At 51.8% G+C, this 27,078-nt stretch overlaps 1 protein-coding gene across 1 annotated transcript; it reads right to left on the bottom strand.

Annotated features, from left to right (window-relative positions):
- Window positions 1-268: 268 nt before the first annotated feature.
- On the bottom strand, window positions 269-26,407 carry NOL6 (nucleolar protein 6). Its single transcript, XM_051804477.1, has 26 exons — window positions 26,352-26,407; window positions 25,964-26,167; window positions 24,483-24,599; window positions 24,034-24,213; window positions 23,563-23,731; window positions 22,717-22,851; window positions 22,409-22,572; window positions 21,813-21,933; window positions 21,402-21,460; window positions 21,138-21,239; window positions 20,552-20,667; window positions 19,972-20,149; window positions 19,460-19,582; window positions 19,182-19,330; window positions 18,370-18,445; window positions 16,613-16,753; window positions 16,200-16,317; window positions 15,826-15,980; window positions 15,429-15,592; window positions 14,842-14,994; window positions 13,599-13,696; window positions 12,547-12,671; window positions 12,332-12,421; window positions 10,036-10,233; window positions 2,133-2,234; window positions 269-885 (listed from the first exon to the last, which is right to left on the bottom strand). The coding sequence occupies exons 1-26, from the start codon at window positions 26,355-26,357 to the stop codon at window positions 736-738; spliced, it is 3,393 nt and encodes a 1,130-aa protein (XP_051660437.1). The 5' UTR covers window positions 26,358-26,407; the 3' UTR covers window positions 269-735.
- Window positions 26,408-27,078: the final 671 nt, after the last annotated feature.

Here is a 27,078-nt window from a genome sequence, read left to right as displayed (position 1 = left end):
CATCTGATTCACCTGTACTTTGCTGTTGGAACACGTGTGCTGCCTCCACCAGAAGAGGGGATGGGGAAAGTCCATTTGCTCTCTTCCCCCATCAGGAGTCCCAGTGATCGTTTCACATTAGAGATATAACCCGACATCTCTGCTCACCGTAGGGTCACCTAGAGGAGGCTGCCCAGGACCATGTCCAGTTGGGTTTTAAGTATCTCCAAGTACAGAGACTCTACCATCTCCCTGGAGAACCTGTGCTGATATTCGAACACCATCATGGTAAAGAAAAAAGCATTTTAATTAGAATTTCTCACTGTGGTTCAGTAGAAAGGAATAACCTGGTCATTATGGAACAACTGTGTTTCTTTGGTTTTGCTAACCACTACAATAACAGCATCTGCAGTAAATTCCCTACCAAACTAGGAAACTGCCTTCCCTCTGCCATAATTTTCAGACCTTGACATTTTTGTGTGAACACAGCTTAGATTCCTACAATGAAACAGGGACACTTTCAAAAACTTTATCCCATCTTCATATCTTCTTCGAAATAAAAAGGTATTTATATTCTCAAAAACAATAACAGGTCCCATTGTTTTTCATGAACAAGGCATATAAAGATAAATACAGTAAAACAGTTCTGGGATTTAAAAAGCTAAAAGCCTTGTCCAGGACTGATTTATGAAAAGGAACAGTCCCAGAGTGAACAAACTGCTTCAGAACAGGCCATTCTGACACCTCTCAGTGGTCTTAGATAGTCCATTTCTCTGTACGAGCTTCCACACTTTTGACCAGGCCTTCTCCCAAAACCTCAAAGTCCTCCAGAATTGCTTCCACGTTGGGAACACAGACCAGTTCGTTGTTCAGGGTTGTCACCTTCCTTCCTTTCATGCTGGAGACCTGTGGGGGACACATAAATATTGCACAGATGGGAGCACCTGCTCAGAGTTGCTTTGCAACCTCTGCCAGCCCCAAATAAGAGAATTCCTCTCTTGCCTTGTCACGTCCAAACCCTGCTACTCCACTGCACCGAATTCCCCAAGTTTCACTTCCCAGCACCATCAGTGCTCATTATTAGAACTACCAAAGTGCAAGAGTGACCCTTCCATCCCTTTTTAGGGCTTACCCTGGAGTCACAGTCCAAAGACTGCATGGAGTGAGGAAGCCAAGTAATGGCCAGGGGCATGGAGGAGATGGGAGGAGCGTGCAGATGCATGGCAGAGCCTGTGTAAGCAGAGCGCACGGGGTGTGCAAAAGGGGCCACAGCATAAAGCTGAGTAAGAGTTGCTGGGCTCTGCTTTGCTCTTTGGTGGGTGTCAAGACTTCAAGTGGGAAGAGATCTTTGGCTCCACCAGAGGAAAAAGCAAAACCCTCATGGTTTAAGCAAGCCACACTCAGCTCAGTGCAAGCATCTCCTCTGTTTCACCACTGTGAATAACTCAGTTTCACAACAGCAGCCTGGCTCAGTGGCCAATGCCCTCTGGCCGTGAACAGAGGGGAGATAAATCACCCACAGACTGACAGAAGAGCCTGGGCTGCCAACTCTGAGCTATGAGTAACCGGTTTCTTTGCGTCTTTCCTTCATAGAAAGCAGCATGAATCACTCCAGCACGCCTCACGCCTGGCTTAGCCACCCTCTAGAGTCTGCCAGCCCACACAGTGTAGCTGGAAAACAGTTGTGTGCATCGATAGGCTTTGAGCAGTAGGGATCTAGGCTTGCCATTCCAGCCCAGCTTCTTGTGGGTTGGGTATTTCTGAGTAAGATGCCCAAAGCCACAAGAATGGGAGAGCCTACTGCACGCACCAGAAGTCTTTGGCAAATGATGCATCATCCATTTCCCAGGAAGGGAGCAGGAAACAGCACCCAGGACAGAGAGCTCTGTTCTGACCCATGACCGTGGTGCTGGGGCTTGTCCATGTCCCCTTCTCAGATCTGCTGATGACTGAGGGCACTGTGGACACAGCCCTGTCTTGGTTTCACCCATTCTAAGAAGGGACAGAACTGTGAGCTCCATTTCTCAAAGGGCTTTGGGGCTGATGAGACTTGGGCAAAGCAATTACAATGCAGAAAAGAAAAAAAAAAAAAGCCCTTCAAACTTCAGGGCATAAAGGTAATATGAAGCTTCAAGTAGAGCAAAAAAACTCACCTTAAAAGGCTGAGGCTGAAAGCTCAAAGGTTTCCACAAAACTGCAATCACTTCTCCACCATGCTTGTCATAGAAGAACATGGCAAGATCGCTGAAGGCATCCTGGGTAGAAAACAAGCACAGGTTGTGCCAGACATCCCAGAGTCAGAGCCTATCCCTGATTCACTCTCCTTACATAGGAAGACACAGTAGTTCCACACAAGCCAGGACCAAAACTGAAACTCTTTCAGTGGATTCCCAACAAGGAAAGAAACTGGCAGCCCATGGACAAGTCCTAGGTGCCTCCTGCTGCCTCTTTTCCCCCAGTCCTGATGGATACAGTTCACTACCTCCAAATTTTGCATGCAGATCTCACCACTGCTTCTTGCTGTCTCAGAGGACAGAAACATGATCCACCACCTCCCACAGGCCAGCAAGAGCACCCAGAAATCAGTGTCCAGCTTTAGGACAGTGGCCCCCTTAGTGATATCCCACTGAATGTCCCTCACCATGGTCTTCCATCAGCTTGACTTGGCAGTACCGAGCCTTCCTGGTGTCCAACAACTATGTCCAAGATTTCACAGTGCATCAGACAGAAAGAGGGAGGCCCTGTCAGCAGGCAATCCTGCCAGAATACATTCCACTACGTGGCAGCAAAGACAGACCCCAGCCAAGGACCTTTCACTGGATTCCAGCACCTTTGAGTACCAAAGCTCCTTCTTCTCCCAGAATAAACCCCCTGTGAGCTGGCAGCACACAGCATCCGAAAAGGAAACATAACAGCAGAAATTTTAAGTAATATAGTTCTGGGAGGCGCAAAGAGATGAAAAGTTCAATGGAGGCACTGCAGGAATCTGTCCTCCTTGCCCCAGTGTTTCAGTAGCGGTGCCAGTGAGCATCTCCTTTGGTGGTGCTGGGCAGCAGAGATCAAAAAGAGATCTTGCACAAAGAGATGATTAAACCCCAGTCTGCCTTCCCTGAAGCCCACACAAGCTGGATTCCCAGAGGTGCAAGGAGGCAGAAGAGCATCACAGCAAAAGGAAAAAATGCTGCATGTAAGCAACTTTTCAAACCCAAAGTCTGGCCCTACAGCTCATCACTCAACATGTTGATACTTAGAGATATGGACCTTGAGTGCAGCTGACCCAGACAGCCAAGCAGCTGCTCCCTGACAATGACACTGGTTCCTCCTCCATTCCCTTGGTTTCCCTGCTTTTACAAAGAGAAGTCTTGCTGGCATCACTGTATCCTGAGGTTTTCATGAGGATGTGCATGAAAAAAAAAAAAATCAACACCAAAGGTAAGCTTGGAAGGGGTCTTCTATGGACATACCAGGACTGCAGTAGGAAAAAAAGGTGGACTGGGTTGGTGTTACTAGTGACTCTAAAAAGTGAGGTGGCACTTTAAGAATACAGACCTGATAAGCAAGGAGCAGTGGTGGTGCCTGCAACCTTCAGAGACAGATTTGAGTTTGGACTGCTGCTACCCTCACAAACAGAGGTCATCAAGCTGGAAAGATCCTGAGAACTGCCAGCTCATCCCATTCCACGGGTTCTTCACAGGGGCAAGGCTGGTCAAGGCATTATTTCACCAAACTGGCTAGAAAAACCACTGTCTAAAAATACATTGAGAAAGAGGCAATTCACCTTGGCATTTCTAGGCTGAGAGCACAGGTTTAGCTCAGAGCCCAGTCAACAAGGAAGACTCCTTGTTTAGCCAAAGGGCAAACAGCAGGAGGGAGGGAAGGCCCAAGGAAGGGCAGTAAAGTCCAGGCACGATGACCACCAGTGTGCAACTTCCTGAACCAAAGGGGAGCAGAGCATGTGAGAACCTGAAAAAGCTCAGCAACTCCACAGGGCGAGGTCTCAAATGCCACTCGGTGCTCCTTCCGAGAAAGGTATTTTTTTACAAGACACATCTTGCTGGACAGAAGCCAGGAGCATTTGCAGGAAAGGAAGCCTCCCAGGCTCAGATCATTTCCCAGTAAAACCACTGTTTGGCCTGACACCCAGCACCGTTTTTTCCCAGATGCCTGGGAGCGGAGGGCAGATGTGAAAAGGATGGCATCCCATTCAAAATTCCAGCACTTGTGCTGCTCCCAGCATCATCCATGTGATAGTGCCCCAAGCTGGCCCACTGAGCTGTGGAGATGAACACTCAGCTCTTGGGAAATTGCAACATTAAAACGGTCTGGTGAATTAGTCACTGCACTTCTGTTTGTACAGAGGTTTGTGGAGCAAACAGTTCACTCTCCTTTCCACATCCCATGCTCCATGCCCAGTGCCACTGGGCTTGTCTGAGCCTGCAAACACCTTCTTCAAGGGAAAGTTTCAAAAAAAAAAAACAGAGAAAAGGCAATGAGTGCATTTGAACCCCTGTTCCCTTCTCAAGCTGCTGTATCTTTGGTTGCAATTCAGCTTTCAATGCCCAGGGAAAACCCTCTTGCCATCAGCAAGAACTACTGGTTTCCATCTCACAGAGACATCAGGGACCTGCAAGCTCAGTGCTTCAATTTGGAGGAGCCTCATTGTCCAGGAAAGGGGTATATGGCATCTGAAAGAAGATTAGATCAAGCTCTTTAAGGAACCATCTTTGTTGTAGGAATGAAAAGGATGGAGAAAAGTAGTGAGTAGAACAATACCATGCTCTAAAATGGGATTACCAGATTAAGCAGCTCCATCTGAATCGTGGATTTTGCAATGAGCTAAGTGCTCATCACTAGTTAACTACCTACATTGTTATTTAGGGGTAGGTTTTTTTTTTTTAATCTTATCATTTATCCACCCATTTTTTTCACTGCTTCTACCAACAGATCAGGCTCATTGCACTATAGATACTGTAGAGCCTTTTAGGGAGGTCTCTGCACTCATAATGTGTCCTACAGTAGCTTTTCCTGGTTCGACAGCAGCTCAGATGGCAAATACATCAATTAACATTTGTTCATTGTTCATTAACAATTGAACATTGAGCATTTCAAGTGCTCTTAGCAAGGAATCTACCAGTAAAAAACCCTATTAAAAATACTTACTTCCAGCAAACAACTACCATTTGTGGTTAAAACTTTCAGGTCTTTGTCATCCTACAGCAAGCTACCCTGACGTTCAACGTTATGTAACACAGACAGAACGTTCCCCCACACCCCAACAGAGCAAGGAGCACTGTCAACCCTGGGCACTATGCTAAGGGTCACATAGCTGCTCTACAGCTCTAGGAGCAGGTGATTTCCTGCCACCTCTGCCCCTCCAGGGTCACAGATCCACACAGGAAGGTTTCCTCCCTACTGTGAGAGCCCGCAGAGTCTTTTCAGTTCATCTCTGCCAGTCTGGAGTTGCCACAGGAGGAGTCAGCCCTGCCAGTCAAGAGGAAGGAAGCAGACTGCCCTGAAAAGATTTCACCAGTTCCAGCTACATCCCATAACCACAACTTACATATTGTAGGGGACAGAGAATTTTTACTATCATTAATTCCTTCCTAACATGCAGTAGCAAGATACACATTCCTACACCATGGCAGGAAGAAAGGAAAGGGCTGTAAGTCTTCCTGATAGGTCTTGTCTGAAGGTGAAAGAAATGCAAAACATTGCTCTAAAGGGAAGGATGTTTACAGTAAAGCAGGAAATATTTTCCTGCTCATTCACACACAAAAGATCTCACATATACAAGATGGGCAGCTCCTCTGCCACAAACTCTTCCTCAGGCATATGCAGCCCAAGAAACCTAAATCTCAGTGAACCACAGCCCATCACATCAGTGACCTGGTGAGACCAAAGACCCAGTAAGAAATGTGAGGTCTGTTAACAGCCATAACACACACAGATGGACATGGCACAGGCCATGTCCCCACCCATTTTCCCCCACCATGAGTGAACAGCTCTGAGAGGTGACCAGAGCCTTTGGGTTTTGTGAGCTCCTGAATGCATGCAGACAGCCATGCCAAGCACATCCACAAGTCCTGTGTCCTCTAGGGTGTCTCTTGAGTCCAGAGGACACCCAAGCCACCCTGGAGCAAAAGCTGCACTGACCAAGCCTTTCCACACCACATTCCCAGCAAATAAGTGGGGGTTCTGCAGCTTAACAACCACGACACAGACCAGCACTCATGATGGAGATTCAATGGGAGCCACAATTGAGAGACTTAGCCTTGCTGGGGAATCCCCACCAGGAACCTACCCAGAGTCGTTTGACAAAGTGCTCTGGACTGTAAGTCGCAGGAGGCTGGTGATGGCCTGAAGCTCCAGGGAGGCCCTCTCTGTGGGATGTCTGGCACCTGCTTTCCTTCAAGAGCGTCTGTCTGCAAAGCCTTCTTATCTGGACAGACTCACAGAACAGGCCTTTTCTATCAGATCTGTCCTGGAACTGAAGAATTTGCTGCCTGAATCCCAAAGCCAGCCTTTCATCTCTACCCTGAGCCTCCCAGGCACCAGAGCAACTCAATCAGGCCAGTTCCTGCAGCACATCTCCTTGGAGCAGGAAAAATTAAAGCAGTCAGGACTCAACACCTACTCTCCTTTATTTTCTCCTCTGATTAGGCTCCTTGGAGAAGGCATGCAGCAGTCCTTCAGCTCCAGAGCATTCCTGCCTTGCTAACTCCTTTGACTTGAGAAGAACAGGGACAAACAGGCTGGACAGGAGAGAAGTGGATCTCCTAGTTACTGGTCTAAGGATGCTGGGGAAGAAGCTATTCCCTGCCCGTCTCAACTCAATCAGCATGCTATGGCATTTAATCCCTATTTCATGTGGAAAGCTCAGTAAAAGGCAATGTTTCCTTTCTGCTCACAGAACACAAAATCCCACAGCATCTGTGTGACAGATGTCTCCCTTCATTGCTGTAAACCCACCAGGGCTGCACTGTCAGCCACAGCTACAGCCCTGTTACTCAGTTCTGTGGTTTGTGCTATTTAAGAGAGAGCAAATTATTCTGAGTCAAAGCCAGTCAGTGCTGCATCCAACTGCCTTCTCATCCAAAATCTCTCAAGGATTCACTGATGTCACCACACTCCTTTTTGGCACCAACTTCTTGCTGCATTTGGATCATCCCCAGGGATCCTAGCCTGCCGGACAAGGAGCAGCAGCAAAAGCCAGGGAAGGAGAAATACTCCAGGGATGGAGAGGCTACCAAGCAGAGCCAAAGTCGATGAAAAGGTCTTGCCTTTAAGGAACAACATCAGTACACTGAGACACAAAGCCAGATGGTTTTTGATGGATAGAGCAGCTTCTACTGACATCACCAGCTTGCTGGTGGCCCTGCAGTGCAAAACCAGCTTTCAAGGCTTTCCAGCCCAAATGGATGTGGCCGAGTTATCTGACAGCATATGCAGCATCACCTGTGTGATTATTCCAGGAGAAGAAACACCTGTTTGCCTGGAAAAATAGATATTCATCAGCTCCTTCAGGTCTGCCCACTGCTGATCTGGATGCTGCAAATGACAAGGGAACTGGTATTGCAAGATACCTCCAATATGATGGCCACAAGGGAACAAAGCCATATCTATCTAAGAGCCTTCAAGACATGGAAAAGCCCCCTAGACAGGGATACTGGGACAGATTTCGGGCTCTCTACCCCATAGCTCACTCCTGAGAGAAAGCTGTGACCAGTTTCTGCTCTGTTCCCTCCTAAGCACCCTCAGCTCAAAGAACAAGAGACACCAAGCGAATAAACATTGCTTGTAACAAGGCAACATGACTTTTGCTCATATCCATGTTTCTTCATTGGGATGTTGGCATATTGAATTTAGGACCAGTTGTAATTTCTAACCTAATCATACTCTATTCCACATCTATTATTATCCATATTAGCACAAACAGGCAGTAAAAATTCAGTCACTATTGACTGGACCAAGTAAGTCATAACTGCCTAAAGCTGCTTTCCAGGGAAGTCTCTTCTATACCTTTCAGTTCCAGAGCCATTTACTAACACCAACTTGTCTAGAAGCATAAAACCATCCTATAAACTTCAACACACCCCTATGAGTTTCCTAATTGACTGCCTCATCTACAGCCAGACCTGCTGCAAGCAGTTAACAGCCTCCCCAAAGGGCCTGCTCTCCCAACAGCCTCCAGCCGTGATTTCCTTCAAGCAGGCAGTCATCCTTATGCCAAGTTTCCATGACGATTGCTTAGCCCTGACCCCTTCAGAGACACAGAGGCTCCAGCCCCATGTATACAGGCATCACCAGCACCTTGGCAGCTGCTGAAAGGCTCTGCTCAGCTCTAGAACCCACTTCCAGCACCGTGTGGAGAAGGATTTCAGGCTTAAGAAACTGCATTTCCTACCCACATCTACACCCCTTGGCTGAGTTTTCATGGCAGAAGGTCAAACCCTCATCATTTATGGAAAAAAAGAGGGGGGCTGGTCTTGATGTATCGACTCCTCAGATCAAGACACCAGGAAAGAAGGTGAAATAGCAAACAGTTCCAAATCTGCTTCCTGCTCCCTTTTAAAACTCTTGTGCAGGATGCTTATCCCCCTCCTTCTGGCATATCCTGGACCCCAAGAAATCCCCCAGTGGTCTCTGCAAACTGTCTGCAGGACCTCCAGGTCCACCTTCCTTCTCAAAAGCAGGAGAGCACTGGACATCTCCTTACCCCAATGTCCTTCCAGCCAAAGCAGCAGTGCTACTTGCAGGGAAATTGTGGGACAATTTTGAGGTCTTTCTCAATTTCAAGAGGTCTTTCATGCATCTGTCTCTCACTTCCTCACCACCCAAGACTGTCCAAACCTGCTGTGGGTGACAGGAGGACTGAGGTTGCACCTTGCTAGACCTTGCAGCTATACTGAAGCCACAGCAGATTCCTATGGGCGCAGGTTATCATGCAAGGCAGCTGGCACGGACTTTGGGAGGTAACAGGGCTGTGCCCAGGATGAGGAAACCTTCAAAGACACCCTTGCAAGTTTTCCTTGCCCACCTCCTAAGCTTACCTGGTTAAGGTGAAAGGGGAGTTTGAACTGAAAGAGCCCAGAATCTTGCAGCCCAAAACTGGAGTTTCAGTTCAGGCAACATTCACAATGGTGGCCAAGCACTGGGACAGGGAAATGGGAAATCTCCATCCCTGGAGACAGCGGTCATTCAACAGGACTGTGCTCAGTGCAGCCCCTGAAAGCTGGCTCTGCCCTGAGTGGGGAACAGGGCCAGAGACCTCCACAGCACCTTCCCTGCCAAAGCCAGCCTATGATTCCTACACTGACAGTTCTGACACTGTCCACAGACTTCTGTGAGTAAGGGATGATGGCACTTGAAAATCAAGGCAGGTTTTGATAAGAGCCCCACCTCTCTGCACACTAACATTTACTACATCTGAAGCTGGGAAGGGCCAAAGCTGCAGATGCTGCACATCTGCAAAGCACTGTCTGTCCAGATCCCACATGGATGCTGTCACCCAGCACCTTGCATATCTCCCCAGACTGCCGAGGCTTTGGCTTGGTCACACGGTGGGAAAGAGCATGGTCCATGACCTTGGATACTGATGTTCTCCACATACCCAACTACCAACTTCCTCTGTCATCATGCAGGTAGTCAAGACACAGAGAAACCATCCTGTGACCAATATTGAGCCCTTCTGGCTCACATAACCATTGGCCTAACAGCAGGAAGCCTACTGGTACCATCATGAAAACCAGTTGGTGCAAGAAGCTACGAAAAGTCAATTAACTGACTGGAGACAGATGGCTGCACAAAGATATCTTTGTGCTGAAATACAATATTCTTCAGCAAAAGTTCCGGGTGCTTTGTATCTGAGCTCACTCTCACATCAGGAGCACTCCCATTTCCATGGAAAGGGTGGTGCATTCAACAGGTGAGGAAGCAATGAGCATCCCACACAAAATACCTAAAGGTGTCACCAACCATGTCCTGCAGCGGCAGGCAAGCTGAATGCCAGAAGGCAGCTTCCCCCAGGCAGGAGCCTCCCCCACTGGCCCTGCTTACTCTCAGTTCCTGGAGGTAGCACTGCACAGGGTCATAATCCACCACAGGAAAGAGGATATTCAAGGCAGTGCTGTTCTTCACCACACCACGGCAAAAGGATTTTGGCGGCCGGTCCACGTTCTCCAGATGCCGAGGGATCTGTTTTGGGTTCAGGTGGATTAGGACATCGTAGAATTCCAAAGGAGGGCGGAAGACCATCTGCAAGGAGAAACGAACAGTGCCACTCAAAGTAGGACAGAGGTGAGCAGGAGAGATGAGAGAGATTTCCCAAGTCCTTGCCTGCATTTTATGCCCTTCTCCTTAGAAAGCAGCAAACCAAAGACACAACTTCTGTGAGATTAATGTTAGAAGTTTGCCACAGACTCCAGGAAGCCCACTTGAGCACATGGCTCTGTGGGCAGTGGCACTGTGTTGGGCAGTTGAGAGAGGGACAGACAGGTGAGCTGAAACAGGTAACTGCACTGCACATGGCAGAGTCCCAGAATGAAGAGGGGAGTCAAGAAGCCAACAAGAGCCAAACAACACCCAGGGGACATGAGGAGCTGTGTAATAAAGGGGTGGTCCCATCTGTCCAACACCATTTGCCCCAGAGGGCAGCAGCATCTTTCATCAAGCAGACAGAGGGTGAGAGCAAGCCCCATTAATGGAGGGGAGCAATCCCAGATGCATAAATATTTGGACAGGCAGGATCTAGCTGTGGATACAGCTGTATTAAAATGGAAAAAACTTAAAACTATGTGTACATTTTTGTGGAACAAATGATGCAGAGACATGATCAGAGGCGTGGGACACTGCTCAACTCGGCACTGGCAGAAAACCCACTGCTCAGAGCTGGTTTAAAGCCAGGCTGGGGAGAACACACATGAAGAATATCAGTGACCAGCACTGACTCTTCAGGTCTAGTCCACACAGTCCCCCTTTCCCACCCAGGTGACAAAGTCCATGGCTTACTGCATGTCCCCTGGGAGCAAAGAAACAGCTCATAAACCCATGTCTCCATCTGCATGAGAGTGGGCACATCCCCATCTGACCCAAAAGCAAAGACAGGAAGCCAACTTGGAGCACCTTCTTAAGTACACGGGTAGAGGAACCAATTCCAAAACCAGAAAGGCTTTACTCTCCTCCCTGTCCCAAGCTTTGCTTACAAATAGATTACTAGCTCTGGAAACAACATCTTATGTTTATCCCTAAGGAACATCACAGGCATGGGAGGACACTGGCATGGACCAGATGGATAGCCTGGGAATGGGAACAGTATCCACTGCAGCAGCCAAGAGGAAGGGAGACAGGAGGCCCAAGGAGGCCAAGTCAAGGTGTTGGAAGGCTGCTATGGACAGGTGACAGCTCATTTTAGAAGCTCACCATCCCAAGCTCACAGTGCACCTCTTGATTTTCAGTTTTGGGTCGGCACTGTGACTGCAGCACACTGGACACATCTCATTCCTTCATAGCCCTGTAACACACTCCTGCTGCCTCAAGTAGATTCTCACTTAATACTTTCAGTGGAAAATGCAGTAGAACTGAAAGTAGTGTCAGTAAATCCTTTTTATATTGCATAAGCAGAAAAAAATCCACTATATGTGCTGGTTTTTGATTTTGGTTTGTTTTTTTCCTAATGTCATATTTAACCACTGTTTGGCTTTTTTAGTCCTTTGAGCTTCAATTGCCTGGGTCACTAATTGGTACACTAACAAGTTACTCTTCAAAACGCATGTATCTCCTTTCAAAGGGCAAATAAATATGTCTACATCTCTCAGGTCCATTTCAGTAATGGAGGTTTCAATATACTTAAAAAATAAAATCACTGAGAAACTGAAGAGGGTTAAACTACTTATGGCCTTGCTCCTCCACTCAAACCAAAATAACATCTTCCTAAAGTGCCTGTTGGTGTCCTGCCAAAACCTCCAACACCCTGAGCCTGGCTGGACTCAAGCACACAAGCCAGATTTGCCAACTACACCAGAAGTCTTCCACAGGAACCATTTGATCTGGCCATGAACACATGACTGATCTGGCCCAGGAACATCGTGGGTTTGCTCATGTCCCAGAAAAACCAGAGAATGCAAAATAAATGTGTCCTAGTCACCCCAAGTTGCTATGCAGAGCTGGGTCCCCCAGAAGCAGGGTGGCAGAGCAGGGCACCAGGCTCCATCCTCCCATCCTTGAGGCTTTTCATCCCAGGGCAACCGCGCAGCCACAGCCTGAATCCTCCCAACACATCCCAGTGATCACCGCCAAAGACCAGTATGCTTTGCCAGAGCCTGAAAACCCTTGTGCTTGTGCTCCAGGGGGTTACCTTCACATCTTGGCTGTTGAGTGGGTCCATGAGCTGCTCCTCCAGGGCACGGAGAGACTCTGAGGCGAGCACGACAAGGCGCTGCAGGATCTGGGGAGGGAAGAAAGCCAGAGGGTGAAACTTGGCAGTCCTGGATGTAGCAGGGGCTACCAGAGCTGGCTCCAGCACCAGGAGCAGGGAACTGCCCACAGGGCTGGACAAAGGGCCCGGCTCACCTGTGCCGAGGGTCGGTCCTGGGTCCACATGGAGCTCCACTGGTCCTTGGGGGTGGCAATGAACATGACAGGGAGGCGAGAGCGAGCAGCCACAAACTTGTTCTTGATCTCTGTGCAGTCAGTGTCTGGAGAGGGCAGGCAGGGGGGTGAGATGCTCTGCCCCATCCACAGCCCTCTGGCCTCCTTGCCCATCTACTGCAGTCCAGGGAAGGGCAGTACAACAAGCTTTATCCCCTCCCGCCCTCTGATCTCACAGTCCATGTGCAACCAGAGCTCCTTCACCTTGGGCTTGCTCCACTCTCACACTTCCCTTGGCACCTGCCTGTGGGAAGTTCTAGAGCCAGGAGGCAGCTCTAGATGGACCTGAGCTCTAAACCCACGCTGGTGCACTCAGACATGGCAGGTACTGGGACTGACACAGGCTGGCAACTCATGTTATAAGCTCATGACAGAGTTTGTACCCAAACTCCGAGGGTTCTATCTTTTGGTTTTTATTTCCTCTCAAGTAGAGGAAAAAATAGCTCTTTAGCTCACTGAAAAAAAAGAGTGCTTTGGAAAGTATCAGTTTTCAAAACCCAATTCTTTCCCAAGCAGCCTTACCTTTTTTTATAAATCAGCTTTAAAAGCTATCTCCCCCACCCCATAACTACGCAGAGCCAAGACAATCCCATGGTCTCTGCTGGCTCCTGGGGAAAGATGGCATGTATCCAAAAGATGATCAACAGACAAAACACAAGAGGGCAGGAACACAGGGCTTCAAAGACAAACCCACATCCAATAGCACCCAGGCTTGCCACAGATTTCAACAAGACCAGAAGCAAAAGAGCATCATCACTGAGACCCACTTCTTCAAAGGCAGGAAAGGGAAAAAGAAACCCCACACTACAACCAAACCCAGCCTGTAGCCAAGGTGAGCATGACAGGACAGGAAGAAAATCTCCTTGCCCGCAGAAGAAGCTGTGATGCCTCCCTCTATCCAAGATCCCTGGAGCCAGGCACTGACTGAGGGCTCAAGACCCTCATGTCAGCTCTCCTACCTCTTGCCTGCTCACCTGTGAGGCCAGTGTTTATGTTGACAATCAGAGGGTTGTTTTTCCAGTCAAAGGTTGCCAGCAAGTTGAGGAAGCGCAGGAACCCCACCTGGGGAGAGCTGCAGGCAGGACAAAACAGTTCAACACTGGCATTTGCTCTCCTGGCAGCAAGAAGGGCTGCACTTGGGAGTACTGAATACCCAGCCCACATGCAGCCCAAGAAGGGATGTCTGTGGTGGGAAAGAGAAGTCCTGGACAAGTTTGAGACACATTCCCTTCTCCAAATCCCCAGGGAAAGTCTTTTCCCATTGTTCCTCTCTCACCAAGGAAAAGAAACAAGCAGAAAGTAAAACACTGCCCCCAGGTTGCCCCATCTCCTGATGACCTCCCCATCCAGACTCCTGGGTCTGGAACAAGAAGGAGGTGGAGAAAGGGCTGCTCCCATCTCTGGTGCAGGTCTGAACACCAGCAAAGTTCCCACTGTGCCTTTTCCCCGCAACACAACACGTGCACGAAGCCAGGCAGCTGGGAAGATGGGGCTCCTGCTATTTTAGGAGACAGGAAAGCATTCTAGGCATCATGCTTCTTTGAGAAAGGAAACTGGACCCGGAGTGCAGGGTGGAATAACCTTTTGACTCCGTACAGAACAAAAACATTTCCTTTAACTTCATTTCACTTCCTCTGGGCCCTCTAACATCTATCTGCCAGTGGCCAGCAAGCAATTGGCTTATTTACCAACACACTACTCCACTGAGCTTTCAGTGGCCGATCCCCCGTCCTTCCCTTGGAAGTCTTCTCCAGGAGGAAGGGAGGCTGGAGCCACCGGCACCACCATAACATCCTTCCTGGGGAACTCGGGAGCCCCAACATGCTGGTAGCCACAACTCAGCCCCCACCCTGCTTCTCCTGGCCATCACCCCCAGAACGAGGGGCCTCACCAGTCCTCCAGAAGGCACAAAACACCCTGCAGTTGTGGCACCAGCACCAAGAGGACACAAGGACACTCACTCCCATCCCTACCTGCTTCCCCCCTTTCTCCACAGTCCAAAGGGCAGGGGAAGCCACAGTCCTGCAATGCCAAGCATCTCCATCTCCTCTAGCAGCCATTCCCAAAAGGGCTTGGGACGGCATTTTGGCAGCACAGGGGCCTCATGCTGCCTGATGTGAACCCTCCCAACACCTCCTGCTCTGGCAGTATCCCATCCTTCCCCCATCTCACGTAAGGAAAAAGGCACTAAATCCCCATCAGGTTCCTCATCCTCACCTGGGTGGTGTGAAAGGGGCTGGGTGGAGGAAGAGAAACGCCACAAGAAGGTCCACACACTCCTCAGAGATGTTGTCGCTCAGGAGCTGGGCACTGACCCAGCGCTTGGCCAGCCGGGAGGTGCTGCCATAGACAGGGTGCTGCTGCTGGAGCCTGCGAGGAGGGAGACAGGCCACTGCTCAACCCACACACTCCAGGATCCACAACTACCCTTTGGCATTCAGTAAGGAAGAAGTGAGGGGCAAAAATATGGTAGGAACATGTACACAGCATTACAAGCACAGGGCACTTTCTCCAGGCATTGACGGGCACAAAGGGAAGATGCTGCCTCGTGCTCCTGTCTAACCATGCTGCTCTTTGATACTTGTCTCCCCGTACCAATGACCTCAGGGTGACAACTGGTGCCACCCACACCCACATTCATCCCTTCACTCTCCCAAAGAGCCTCCCATGAAGTGGGCTAAGGGCCGCTTCCCACAGTAAGCTCTTCTACCCACCAACACTGTCCAGCATCCAAGGGCACCTCCACAATGGCCTCCAGCCCCATCCCACATCCTGACCCCTCAGACACCTTCTGCCTCACCTACCCATGCAGAGAGCTGGTTAGATAGGGCAAATGCAACGTCTCCCACTCCAGCTGACGAGATTCCTCTGTGTCCTGGTACTTCAACAACCCTTCCGGGGTGACCACTTCCTTCAGGATCAGGGGCTCCCGGTGGTAGGCTACTTGGAGACGGAAAACGTAGCCATCCTGAGATGGGACACAAGCTGAAGTCAGGCTTGGTGGTAACATAAGCAGGCTGCTGTGTTACGCTGCCCCTCAGGGATACAACAGCAGCATCCTGACATCAGTACCATCTCACCACACTCTTTCCTAGGTCCACCATCCAAATCCTGGTTGTGTCCAGTGGGACCACTGCCACAGCCCCCCCACCTGCTTCCTCAGTAATATCAGGTCTGGGGAAGGTCCTGGTTGCCCCTTACCTTGTACACATCAGTGTGGGTGGCTGCAGGTCTGCAAAGCAGCTGGTGCTGCTGCCGGAGGAGCTCAGCCAGCTGGAGGTGGAAAGCTGCCTTGATACGCTTAATGGCTTCCTTGTCCTGTGGCCACTGGCCACTGCCTTCCATGTGGCAGATGACTGGGTGCAAAGAGATAGCAGGAGGTCAGTGAGTCCCACACTGAAATCAAGTGTTGGACAGGAGTGTCCAGAACTAGGGATTACAGCAGGAGAGCAAGAGAAGCCAGGGTTTTGCTCCTGCCTGTAGCACTCCATTGCAGCAATAACAGAGCCAGTATTGCTGCCTGCCTCCACTTCCCCCCATCAAGTCATCTCCCACTCACATCTCTTCCCACTTACTCTTCAAAGGGGTTATGTAGGCTGGGCAGGGCTTCTCTTTCGAAGGAAGCAGCAAGTGCTTGATTCTGATTAGGTTATGGAAGGAATAAATTGGCTTCATGGGAACGGGAGGGAAGACCTGAAAGAGAACAGCCACTCAGCAACTGAGAAGAGGGAGTAGAAACCTCAGGGCAGCGTGCAGCCCCTCACTCCAACCTCCCACCCCAGCAAAGCCCTCCAGCACAGAGGTTTTAGTCAGCTTGTGCACAGCTGGCCCAACGGGCAGAACAGCAAAGAAGAGGCACCACATTGCCCCAGGGGCTCTCAGGAACCGCAAAACCAGAGTGGCTAATTCTGTGGGTCCTCCCCCACCCCAGGGCACACCCCCAGCTCCCTGCAGACCCCCATGCCCGGCCACGGCCCAGGACACTCACATCCGTGTACCGGAGGGCTGGGTGGACACCCTGCACAGCCGTCACCGTCAGCGGCAGCTCCTTCAGGTTCCACAGCTTGCGGCTCAGGTCGTCGTAGGAGCAGACAACACTGACCATGGCCTCCTCGCCCATCCCTGACGCCTGCAGACACACAGGGAGCCTCTGCATCCACCGCTCTCACTCCTGCACACCCACCCACCTCACCTCCCTCATGGGAGGGAGCGGTATAGCCATGCTCTGAGGAGCCAGCACTGCCACCCCAGGGAGCAGCTGCTGCTGAGGGCACTCTGCAAAATCGGGAGGTAAGAGAGAGATGGAAGACAAGGGCAAGGGTGTCTGTGGCTCCCCCAGCAGCCACAGGCATCCTAGAGCCTGTGTTTCCTGTGGCAAGTAAAATTATTTCTTTTGCAAGACACTAAGGCAGCACCAAGAGCTGTACTGCCAGCAATCATCCTAGGAAAGGAGACACCAAGAGTGATCTGGGAATAAAGAGATCACATACTGGCAATGTGAGAGTTCTGCTACTGTCTCCCCACCAGTTACCATGGTGCCAACAGAGACAGCAGTTAACAGAAAACTGCACTCACTACATCCTTAGCCAAGGCGAAGCTCTGAAGCATGACAAAAGCAAAGACAGAAAATATCCAGGATGCCCTGGGGAGGGCAGATGAGAAGCACTGAAAGGAAAATTGCTGCTGCCCTTGCTGCTCCCATCTCCTCCAAGCACAGCAGAGGGGCCTGCACAGGGAGGAAACATCACTGACACCAAAGCACCAGCTCAGGCACAGCCTGGGCTCTCCAGCAGAGCAGCAGCACCCTCTGCAGGGTGTGCCACGAAGGACAAATCCCCTCCTGCCTGTGCAGGGCTGCAAGGGATTTCCTTCATCTGCTTGGAAGGGACACACAACACATGGATCTCCCCACCTCACCACACAACAGGCTGTGAAAACCAGCATCTCATCCCAAATCTAACATGCCACTCTGCCCAGACCACAACTGGTCCCTGGCACAGGAGATTCTTTCCACAAAACTTGCTCCCCTTTGATCTTAAAAAGAGGAAAGGAAACAATCTCTTTCTCCGTCCAACAACAAGGTAAAGAGCTTGTTTTATAAAAGTGACACCAACTAAGTGGTGTCAAAGTGCTCATGGTTCATCTCCAGGCTTTAATTTTACAGCCTGGTGACCAGAATTGGGGAGGGGGGCATTTCCCAGCCTCCAAAATGCATCTTTTCTGTCTGAAAGTGAAGCTTCTTTGTTTCAGCTGCACATTCAGCTGCAGCATGATCTAGCACTTTGCTCCTTGACAGAAAGGATCCTTTTCCTGGGTTTCCCACCTGGACCTAAGGGATGAAGGCACAGAGTTGCCTGGTCCATGTCCTGAAGGATACAGGACCTTAAAGGTGCAGCCAGAAGAGCCCTGTGGGACAGCGATATATCCTCAGACATGTGGACAGAGGGCAAACGAGCAGAGGGTAGGACAGTGGGAAGCTTGCAGGGAAAAATGAGGTGTGGGGGATGCCAAAGTAAGAGGATTTCACCAGCTGTACCTCAGCTGCCATGAAAGACTTGGCAGATCCAAGGAGAGCACCATGCTCCTAACCAAAGCAGCCACAGGCAGGAATTTTCCTTAGCCTTGTTACATTCTCTTGGGAACCACCCAGCTGCCTTGGGGGCCACCAAAATGACCTCCCTACAGCCCTCCCCTTACTGTCCTTCCTGGAGAAAGCCCCAGCCCCACTTGGGGGAGCAACCATACCTTTTGCCCAGTCCTGATCACAGATTCCAGCAGGGCTCCTGCGTAGCAGATAGAGGATTCGGGAATGTCTGCATGGCTATGTGGAAGAAGACAACAGAGCATCAGAGCTACAACATAACCTATTCATCCTGACACTGTATACTACACAGGCATGGGTCAGTCCAAGGATGAGAAATCCCTTTATAAAGGAAGGTCCTGGTGAGAAGCCCAATCTCTGTGTGTTCCTCCCATGCCCAAGTCACGTACCCAAAGCGACCCAGCAACTTGTGCAGCTTCACAGGATTCAAAGCCAAAGCCACCAACCTACAGCCTTTCCTCACAAGACTCAGGACAAAGAGGCACAGGCAACCCCTTCATTCTCTGCAAGAGGGTCTCATTTTTGGCTGATGGTATAAACGACAGGGAGGCTTTCCAACGCCATAGGAAGACCCAACTTTGTGAAAGGCTCAGAGGATTTCATGAAATGTCCTGCAAGGTCCAGACAGCTTCTCTTCCAGCTCTGACAATCAATGTTCTGTCATCCCACCTGCATGTAAGGGTAGGACCATGCAGCCTCCTTGCCTTTATCATGACTTTCAAGCAGAGGTAATGCCTGTCCACCCCACCTGCTCCTGGGAAGCAGCTCCCAGCATCAGGACAACTGAAACAACTTCCAGGTTTCACAAAGCCAAAATTACCCACAACATCCCCCAAAGCACGAAGCTGACAAGGGGGTTACCAGGGACATGAGAGGAGCACAAGCCAGGAGAGCAGCAGTGACCCCCACAGAGCTGCAGGTCCCCCGGCCTCAGCTGCTGCTCAGTGCAACTTACAGCTTCAGCAGGTGCCTGACAATCTGCTCAGGAATGAGGCGTTTCTGGCAGGCAGTGCTGGCCTCCCACACCACGGCCTCACAGATGCTGCCATCCTGGAACCGCCGCAGCTCTGACTTCTCTCCCCAGAAGGTCCGGAACTCCAGGGCCTGCGGGGGGACATTGACCAAGCCAGGTCAAGGACACGAGTCACTCCCATGACCATCAACCAGCCCCGCAGCAACAGTACAGCACCAGCTCTACTCCACCCCGTCTGGCATAAGCAGGGCTCCCCTCACCTCAGGGTGATCAGCCTGTGGTCCCTTCTCCAGCGTGCTGGCAGCAAACTCGGGAACAAACAGGAGCCCAAATGTCAGGGACCCAACATCCTTGTGTTTTGGGGGCTCAGCATCAATTGACCACTGTGGGAAAATGGGGAACATGAAGCAGAAGGAGAGATGAGGTTGCTGGACCAGCAGCTACTGGGATACTGGGTTGTTAGATGAACCCCCTGCTACATGCTCCCAGGCACCTTGGACAAGCACAGACAGGGAAAGCCTAACAGACTCCCTGATATAACAAAAAGGTTTTTTCACCCTGCCACATTACTGGGCCAGGAATTTTGCCCAGATCAAGTCATCCAGCTGCGCCCCACACCCTGGTGCAGAGCCCCAGGTCCTGTATTCCCTATAAAAGGTACAGGTCTGTCTCCTTCCCCAGTAAGCAAGGATCCCCTCCCTGGGCTGCCACAAGAGACGCAAAAGACTCCATGTGTTGCAAAGGATGCAGTGTCACTGCCAAGCTGAATTACCTCAGGGATCTGGGGCAAGGAGTGAGCCACAAGCAGTGCTCTCTTGGACAGACCACGTGCCAGCAGCGAGACAATGAAGGGCAGGGCTGCAGCCACGTAGTTCCCACCCCGATCCATCAGCTCATTCAGCAGCTGCATCTTCTTGCAGGTACCCTGCAGCTTGGAGACATGCTTCAGGCTACAAAGAAGAGGGGAAGCTGGTCACCTACCTCTATCACCACATCCTTTCTGAGAGAGAGAGACATGTTAGAAGATAGATAAAGTGGGGAGCTGAGGGTCCTAGCCCAGGATGGGGGCTAAAAGAATGCCCTTTAGCATCTCAGGATGCACCACAGGTGATGCTGGTCCTTGGGACAGTCAACATTCCCAAAGGTTAAAGCACTGCCCCTCTTCCTAGGAGGCTATCTAGACAGTAAAAGCAGAACAGCCAAGTGCAAGAGGCACCAGTGTCTATCTCAGAGCTTAGCAGGGCCACCTCCCACCAGTAAGTTCAAACCTAACCCGGTCCAAAGTCAGAAACAGCCCATTCCTCTCTGAACAGGGTCCCTCAGCATCACCTCACCAGCACAGCAAGACTCACTGGAAGATGTGGTCAAAGGCTCTGAGCATGGGCTTCGGAGTCATGAGCAGTGCCTGAAAGCCGTCCACCATCCGGTCATCCAAAATTTCCATGGAGCACTTGGCTTCAAACTGGACCTAAGCAAGGAGATAAGACAGTGCAAGAGTATGAATGGGAAGGGAAACATGAAGCAAATCCCTGCAGCAGTGATCACCAAAGCTCCTCCATCAACCATGGCCACCAGCACGCCCTGATCCCAGACAGCCTCTGTCCTCAGCATGAAGCCAAGTGACCAACAACCTTGATACCCCTGACATCAAGGTGGTTTTTCCTCCTCCAAAAAAGTTACATCTGCTAAACAGCTGCTTGGCTTCACCCAAAGGTGCCCACAAAGAGGAAAACAACTTTCCTCCATCATTCAAGCAAGACAGATAAGACAGCACTACATCTAAGTCTTAAAATTCACTTCCAAGCTTCAGAGCTGAAGATGTTAAAAGCTTCGAAAGCAACACTGAATCCCCTCCCCAGGTCCTCTGTCCTTCTCCAAGACATCTAACCACTCTCTGCCTGCTTCAGCTCACTCCTAAGACCACAATCTGCTCGGTACCTGGTGGTATTTGCTGGCAGTCATATCAGCGCAGAGGTTCACCAGCCCAGAGGGATCCACAAAGACCACTTCAAATGCCTGGTGGAAGTCATCCAGGGCAGGCTGGAAGAGCAAAATGGTCCTTAGTGCTACAGCACAGCACAGACACCAAGATCCCCAACACTGCTGCTGTCTGACATCCCTGTGACAGGCACGTCCCTGCCCAAGGAGCACTGGCAGTACAGCCACGCACAGGCAGGAGACCCCCCACAGAGGGTCACTTACCAGGGAGGGATCCGCATCCTTCGCTAGACTGATCCCTGTCACGCTCAAGTCAGTGGTGGCTGTGGGCAGACAGGAAGGAACAAGTCACACCACCATCCACATCTCCCCAACTGGTGACAGTGGCACAGTTATGTGCCAGTACTTCGTGGTTTCACAACATTTAACAGTGCTACAATGCAATGCCAGAATCCACCTTGTGATGGGACCTACCCACCCCTCTGCAAGCTGCAACATCCCGCCCCAACCTGCTGACTTATTCCGTCCTGTCCATCCCACCCACAGGGTCTCAGCATTAGAGAGAGAAAAGCGCCAATTGCCTCTTTGCCTCTTCCTCCACTGTGTTCAGGCTTTGTGCAGAGATTCTGCTGACACCAGGCTTTCCTTGCTCAGAGAGGCCCTCTGGAAACTCACCCAGGAATTGCAGAGTGCTCCTCAACACCTGGTACCCACTCATCATCTTGACGATCTTGCGTTTCATCAGCAGGTAGGCAACCAGCATGGAGACCAAGAAGCCACTGAAGCACCCCAGGCCCTGTGAAAACAGAAGACTGAGTCAACAAGAGCTCAACAAGGCACCATGAGAGAGCCCAGAGGGCACCTACATCACAGCTTCTGGCCTCTGTCATCACCAGCAGAGTAGGCTCTAAGCCCCAGCCCTGCCAGGAAGACATTGAGGCAAAGCAGTGTACAATGAACATATGGATCCCCTTACAGGAAGGCAACACCTCAAAGTTCTTGGAAAATGGGATGAATTACAAAAAAACCCCACAATCCAAACCTCCACTGTATTATTCCACAGATCTCAAAGAAGCATGATTGTCTGGTACCACAAACTCAATGCAACCCACAGGTTAGGATGGAGCTCTTTGAAACCTAACACAGCTCAAAGCAGAGCCACAAGCCCACCACCCCCATCCATCAGGACCAAACCACCACCTGTTCACCCTAAGAAGGGGAGCAGGGCAAGTTAGCCAAGTAAGCAGGGCCTACCTTGGCACAGGACATACCTTGCTGAGCTGCCGCTGGTTCAGCCAAACTTTGAGGAGGGCCAGGCCATCCTTCATGCCTGGGAAATCAGTGGCTGCATTAGACAAGAACTGCAGGTGGGAGAGCATCACTGTGTCACAGAGGATGGAGTTGTTGTAGTGGGGGGTCGGGGGCTCGGGGGCTCCTGTACGGGGAGATGACAGCACGTTGGACACAATCACGAACCTCCTGCTCGCAGACAAGGGCTGCGGTGAACCCACCTGTAGGCACTGGGTGCAGTCTCTGCCTGAGGCAAACAGCCTCATTCTCCCTCAGCACCCAGCCCTACCTTCTTTGGGAGTGCTCTGCTCCATGAACCAGGCGGTGCGGACATTGTTCTTGCTGGGATGGAAGCGACTGGGTTTGAAGAGACCCACATCAGGACAGGCATGGAGTCGGACAGTGACCATCTTCTCATCCTTGCCTGTAAGCACCGGGAGGTAGGTTAGCAGGAGGAAGAGATGTCAGAGACTAACCTGAGAACACACTGAGCACCCCCAGCTTGGGGAAAGTAAAAAGCTCCTTCCGCAGCAGTGGAAATCATCTCCGAGCAGAGAGTGACCACATCCCAGGGCCAATAACCCTGAGGTCACACTGCTTCTGTCCAAGTCCCATCTTTCTCCCCACTGGCCAGCTTAGTATCCCAGCACTCTCCTGTCTGCCCTGGTCTCCCCATGCCACACCTGTCCCAGACCCCAACCCACTATCTCCTGGGGGTTGTGGAAACATCCCACATCATCTCATCAGGGAAGAGCCAGGCTGCACACAGGTCCCTGGGGAAGGCAGGAAGATAGTGGGGAGCAGGGATGAGGAAGAAAGGACAGAGTTAGACATAGACATGTTTTGTAGGATCTACTTTTTTTACTCCTTGAAGTATCCACAGGGTGGGCCAGCCAGCAAAGCTGGGGAGCCCAGCCAAGATGCATAGGGACTGGCAGGGGAAAAAGACCTTGAGGTCCAGGCTCTGGGTAAAGGGAGAAAACAATTGGGAAGCACCCAAAATCTATCACCAATCATGACAGCAGCCCCAGTGATCCCCCTCCACAGGGCCTGTTATGTGGCATGAGACCACCACCCTCCACCCAACACCAGTACTCAACTCACACCCCCCACGAGAGCAAAGCTCAAGTGCTACCTTGAGGCCTCAGGAGCAGGATGGGTTTCAGATGGTTGCTGTTCATGTAGGCAAACTTCACGCTGCCAAAGAGCTTCTCCTTGGAGAAATGCTGGGCAATGTGGGACAGGTACAGAGCTCTCTTCCGGTGGTAGCGTTGATTCAGATTATCTTTGTCCTGGAAGATTTCCTGGGAAGAGAAGGATGGGGCAATCCCACCTCACCTGCCTGCAGAGCCCAGTTCAGCCTGAGGCACCACACCACCCACACCTCTCCCTGGCCCCACAGGCCCCAAGAGAGCAAGTGTCGGGGCACTTGCACCGACTGCAAGACTGCACCCCCCAGCTCCTCGTGGAAGTCACCACATTGCACATCCAGATGCTGTAACTTCACTGAGGAATAGAGAGGGCAGGGTAGGGGTCACAGAGGACAGGAGGGGACAGGGCCCAGCCAGGCCCCAGGCGATTCAGGAGCTGGCACAGCCAGACTCACCCGGGGCATGATCACTGCCACGTCCACATTGATCTCCGGCTTAACGCAGGTGCCCAGCAGGTAACTGCCCACCACCTTCAGCTCGGCTGGGGGCACAAAGTGGAACCTCCCCTTCACACTGAACGGCACCTGCAGGAACGGGACCTTCACATCCTTGGAAAGCCAGGCCTGGTCGGTGAGCTGAGAACAGACAGGACACATGGAATGCTCTAAGCACAACCAAGAGCAGATGTGCAGGGACCGAGACCCCTCTCCCCACACAGCTGCAGGACACTGCACCCAGGGCTTACAGACAGTTTCTCCCTTTCCCCTCTAAGATAAAGCAAAGTATTATTTTTTCAGCCCCTAAGAGAGATAGTCCATGAGGATCTCTGCTTGCACAGCAAAGGCAGAGCCTGCTCCATACAGGACAAGGGTCTTGACACCTCCTCCATCCCTCTGGAACATACTTCAGTTTCTGTGGTCTCTGGGAGAGTGCTCAGCAGGCTGTTAATTTCATGGAGGAAGGCATCAATCTTCTTCTTCTTCGTCTCCTTCAATGTCACCTCCTTCAGAAGCTCTTCAATCTGTAGGGGGAAAGGGGACCCTCAAAGGCAGCTCCAACACTGGAACTGCTCCTGCCCTTTACCTTGTCCTCCAGCACCAACCATGATCCTGGTGCAGAGGGCAGCAGGTGAGCTGGGGAACACACCAAAACTTCTCCACAAACCCTGCCTGGAGCTGGCTGCTTGATCAGCTCCTGCCATCTTCTATGAAGTGCTGGATTGCAATCAACTATCCCACCAAGAACCAGGCAAAAAAACCCCGATGTAATTCACCCAGGCATAGCTCTCAGGAAGGCTTCTTGTATGACAAGAGAATCAGTACAAAACAACCATGCAGGTTCTCACCACAAACCAGCCCCTAGAGACCCTGCCACCAACACCAGCGAGTAGCCAGAAGATCAAAGCTGTTCCTCATAAAAATCACCAAAGCTACAACCATCTGAAGGATGGGATGTCATCCACAGGGAACTGGACAAATTCAAGTGGGCCCATGGGAGTCTCATGGGCTTCAAGGCCAAGTGCAAGGTGCTGCACCTGGATCAAGGCAACCCCTGGTATCAATCCAGGCTGGGGAATGAACAGATCAAGAGCAGTCCTAACAAGAAGGACTTGAGAGAGCTGGGGGATAAGAGGGCTACAAGAGAGCTGGAAAGAGACTTATATAAGAGCATATAGTAACAGGACAAGGGGAAATGGCTTTAAACTGAGAGTAGGTTTAGATTAAGAATTAGGAAAAAATTCTTCCCTGTGAGGCCCTGGCACAGGTTGCCCAGAGAAGGTGTGAATGCCGCATCCCTGGAAGTGTTCAAAGCCAGGCTGAATGGGGCTCTGATCAACCTGGTCTAGTGGAAGGTGTCCCTGCCCATGGCAAGGTGCTGGAACAACATGATCTTTAAGATCCCTTCAACCCAAACTCTTCTGTGATCTACTCAACAATTGACCTCCCCCAAACACAGACGGCTTCCTCTCCCAGGACATAAAAAACATCGTCCTGTCCCATCCCGAAGCCAGTTAAAGACAGCAGCTGGGTACAGCTGACCATGTAACCCTCCTCATCCCGGTAAGCAACAGACCATCGCAACGAGGGACGCAATGGTCCTGCTTTTACCGAACCGCAGCTCTGTGTCGGAGAAGCTCAATTTTAACACCGTAAAAGAAGCACAGATCCTGGCGCAGGATGTTAACAGGAACTACAGTGAAAAAGCCTGTGCCCTCTGTGTCCGCCCCGTGCGCAGCTGCTGCAGAGCAGCGGCCGCCGCCCGGACTGAGCAGGCCAGGAGGGCTCAGGGGCCTCTTCCCCAGGCGGTTCCTGGGAAGCTCCGGGTCCAGGGTCCCGGTGGAGTCCCCCCAGACAGGCAGAGCGCGGCGCCCACCCGCGGGCTGACCTGTAGGCGGAGCAGGCTGGAGTGGAACAGATCCTCCGTCTCCTTCAGCTGGCTCAGCTCCTCGCTGGTCGGCGGCTTGTAGAGCTCGGCGCGGCTCAGCTTGGCCGGCTGCGGGTCCCCGGGTGCGGGGGCCGCCCGCTTCCCACCCCGCGCCGGGGGCTGCGGGCCCTGCGCCGCCGCCTCTTCCGCCGCCTCCGGAGAGCCCTGTGGGGAGAACACAGCACAGTACAGTACGGCACGGCACGGCACGGCACGGCACGGCACGGCACGGCACGGCACGGCACGGCACGGCACGGCACAGCACATCACATCACGGCTCGGCTCGGCTCGGCTCGGCTCGGCTCGGCCCCGCCGCCCGCTCCCCCCGCCCGACCCAGCCGCCCCTCACCGCCATGGCCGCCGCCCACGTGGGGTCCCCGTCGCCACGTGCGGCAGCGCGCGCGCCCCGGCGGCCGCCGAGGCCCGCTCCCCATTGGCCCCGCGCGACGCCGCGAGGGCTTTCTATTGGCCGCGACGCCCGCGTGCCCGCCCCCCCGGCCCCGCCCACGGAGGGGGCGCGTCTGCGCGCTTCGCTTCCGCCGCGATGGCGGCGGGAGAGCCGAAATTGCCGACTTTTGCCCCAAAACTGCGGCTCTCGCGGTGGCGAGGAGGGGATTCATCTTCAGGCGGGCGAGCGCGGAGCCGCGTTGTGGCACTGGGTGATTAACTGGGGGTGGATATCCTGGCCGTGAACTGCCGAGAGCCCGAGCCGGCCTGGCCGGCAGGAGCGACCACCGGGAGCCAGGAAAGTCCTCCTGGATAGCCGGAAAGGGCACCGGGAGCCAGGAAAGTCCTCCTGGATAGCCGGAAAGGGCACCGGGAGCCAGGAAAGTCCTCCTTGATAGCTGGAAAGGGCACCGGGAGCCAGCAGCGTCCTATGTGCGGATTATCGGAGTGGGAGGAATATCCCCTTTGTATATATCACATATACGTGCATTTACAGAAGCAAGCCTGAACCCCAGGCCACCCTGATTGGATTTGGGTTGTCAAGATATTTAAAAGCCCCACTGCATGTGTGTCCCTGAACAGGAGGACACAGATTTAGGACCCAGATAATTTTAGTTCTGTGTCCAGAA

Source organism: Manacus candei, unplaced genomic scaffold (genome assembly GCF_025592945.1).
Source record: "Manacus candei isolate 608988 ecotype Guabito, Panama unplaced genomic scaffold, ASM2559294v1 h1tg000061l, whole genome shotgun sequence".
NCBI classification, from domain to species: domain Eukaryota; kingdom Metazoa; phylum Chordata; class Aves; order Passeriformes; family Pipridae; genus Manacus; species Manacus candei.
The sequence above is the reverse complement of the archived record's forward strand: the minus strand, read 5'-3'. Positions and strand labels throughout refer to the sequence as shown.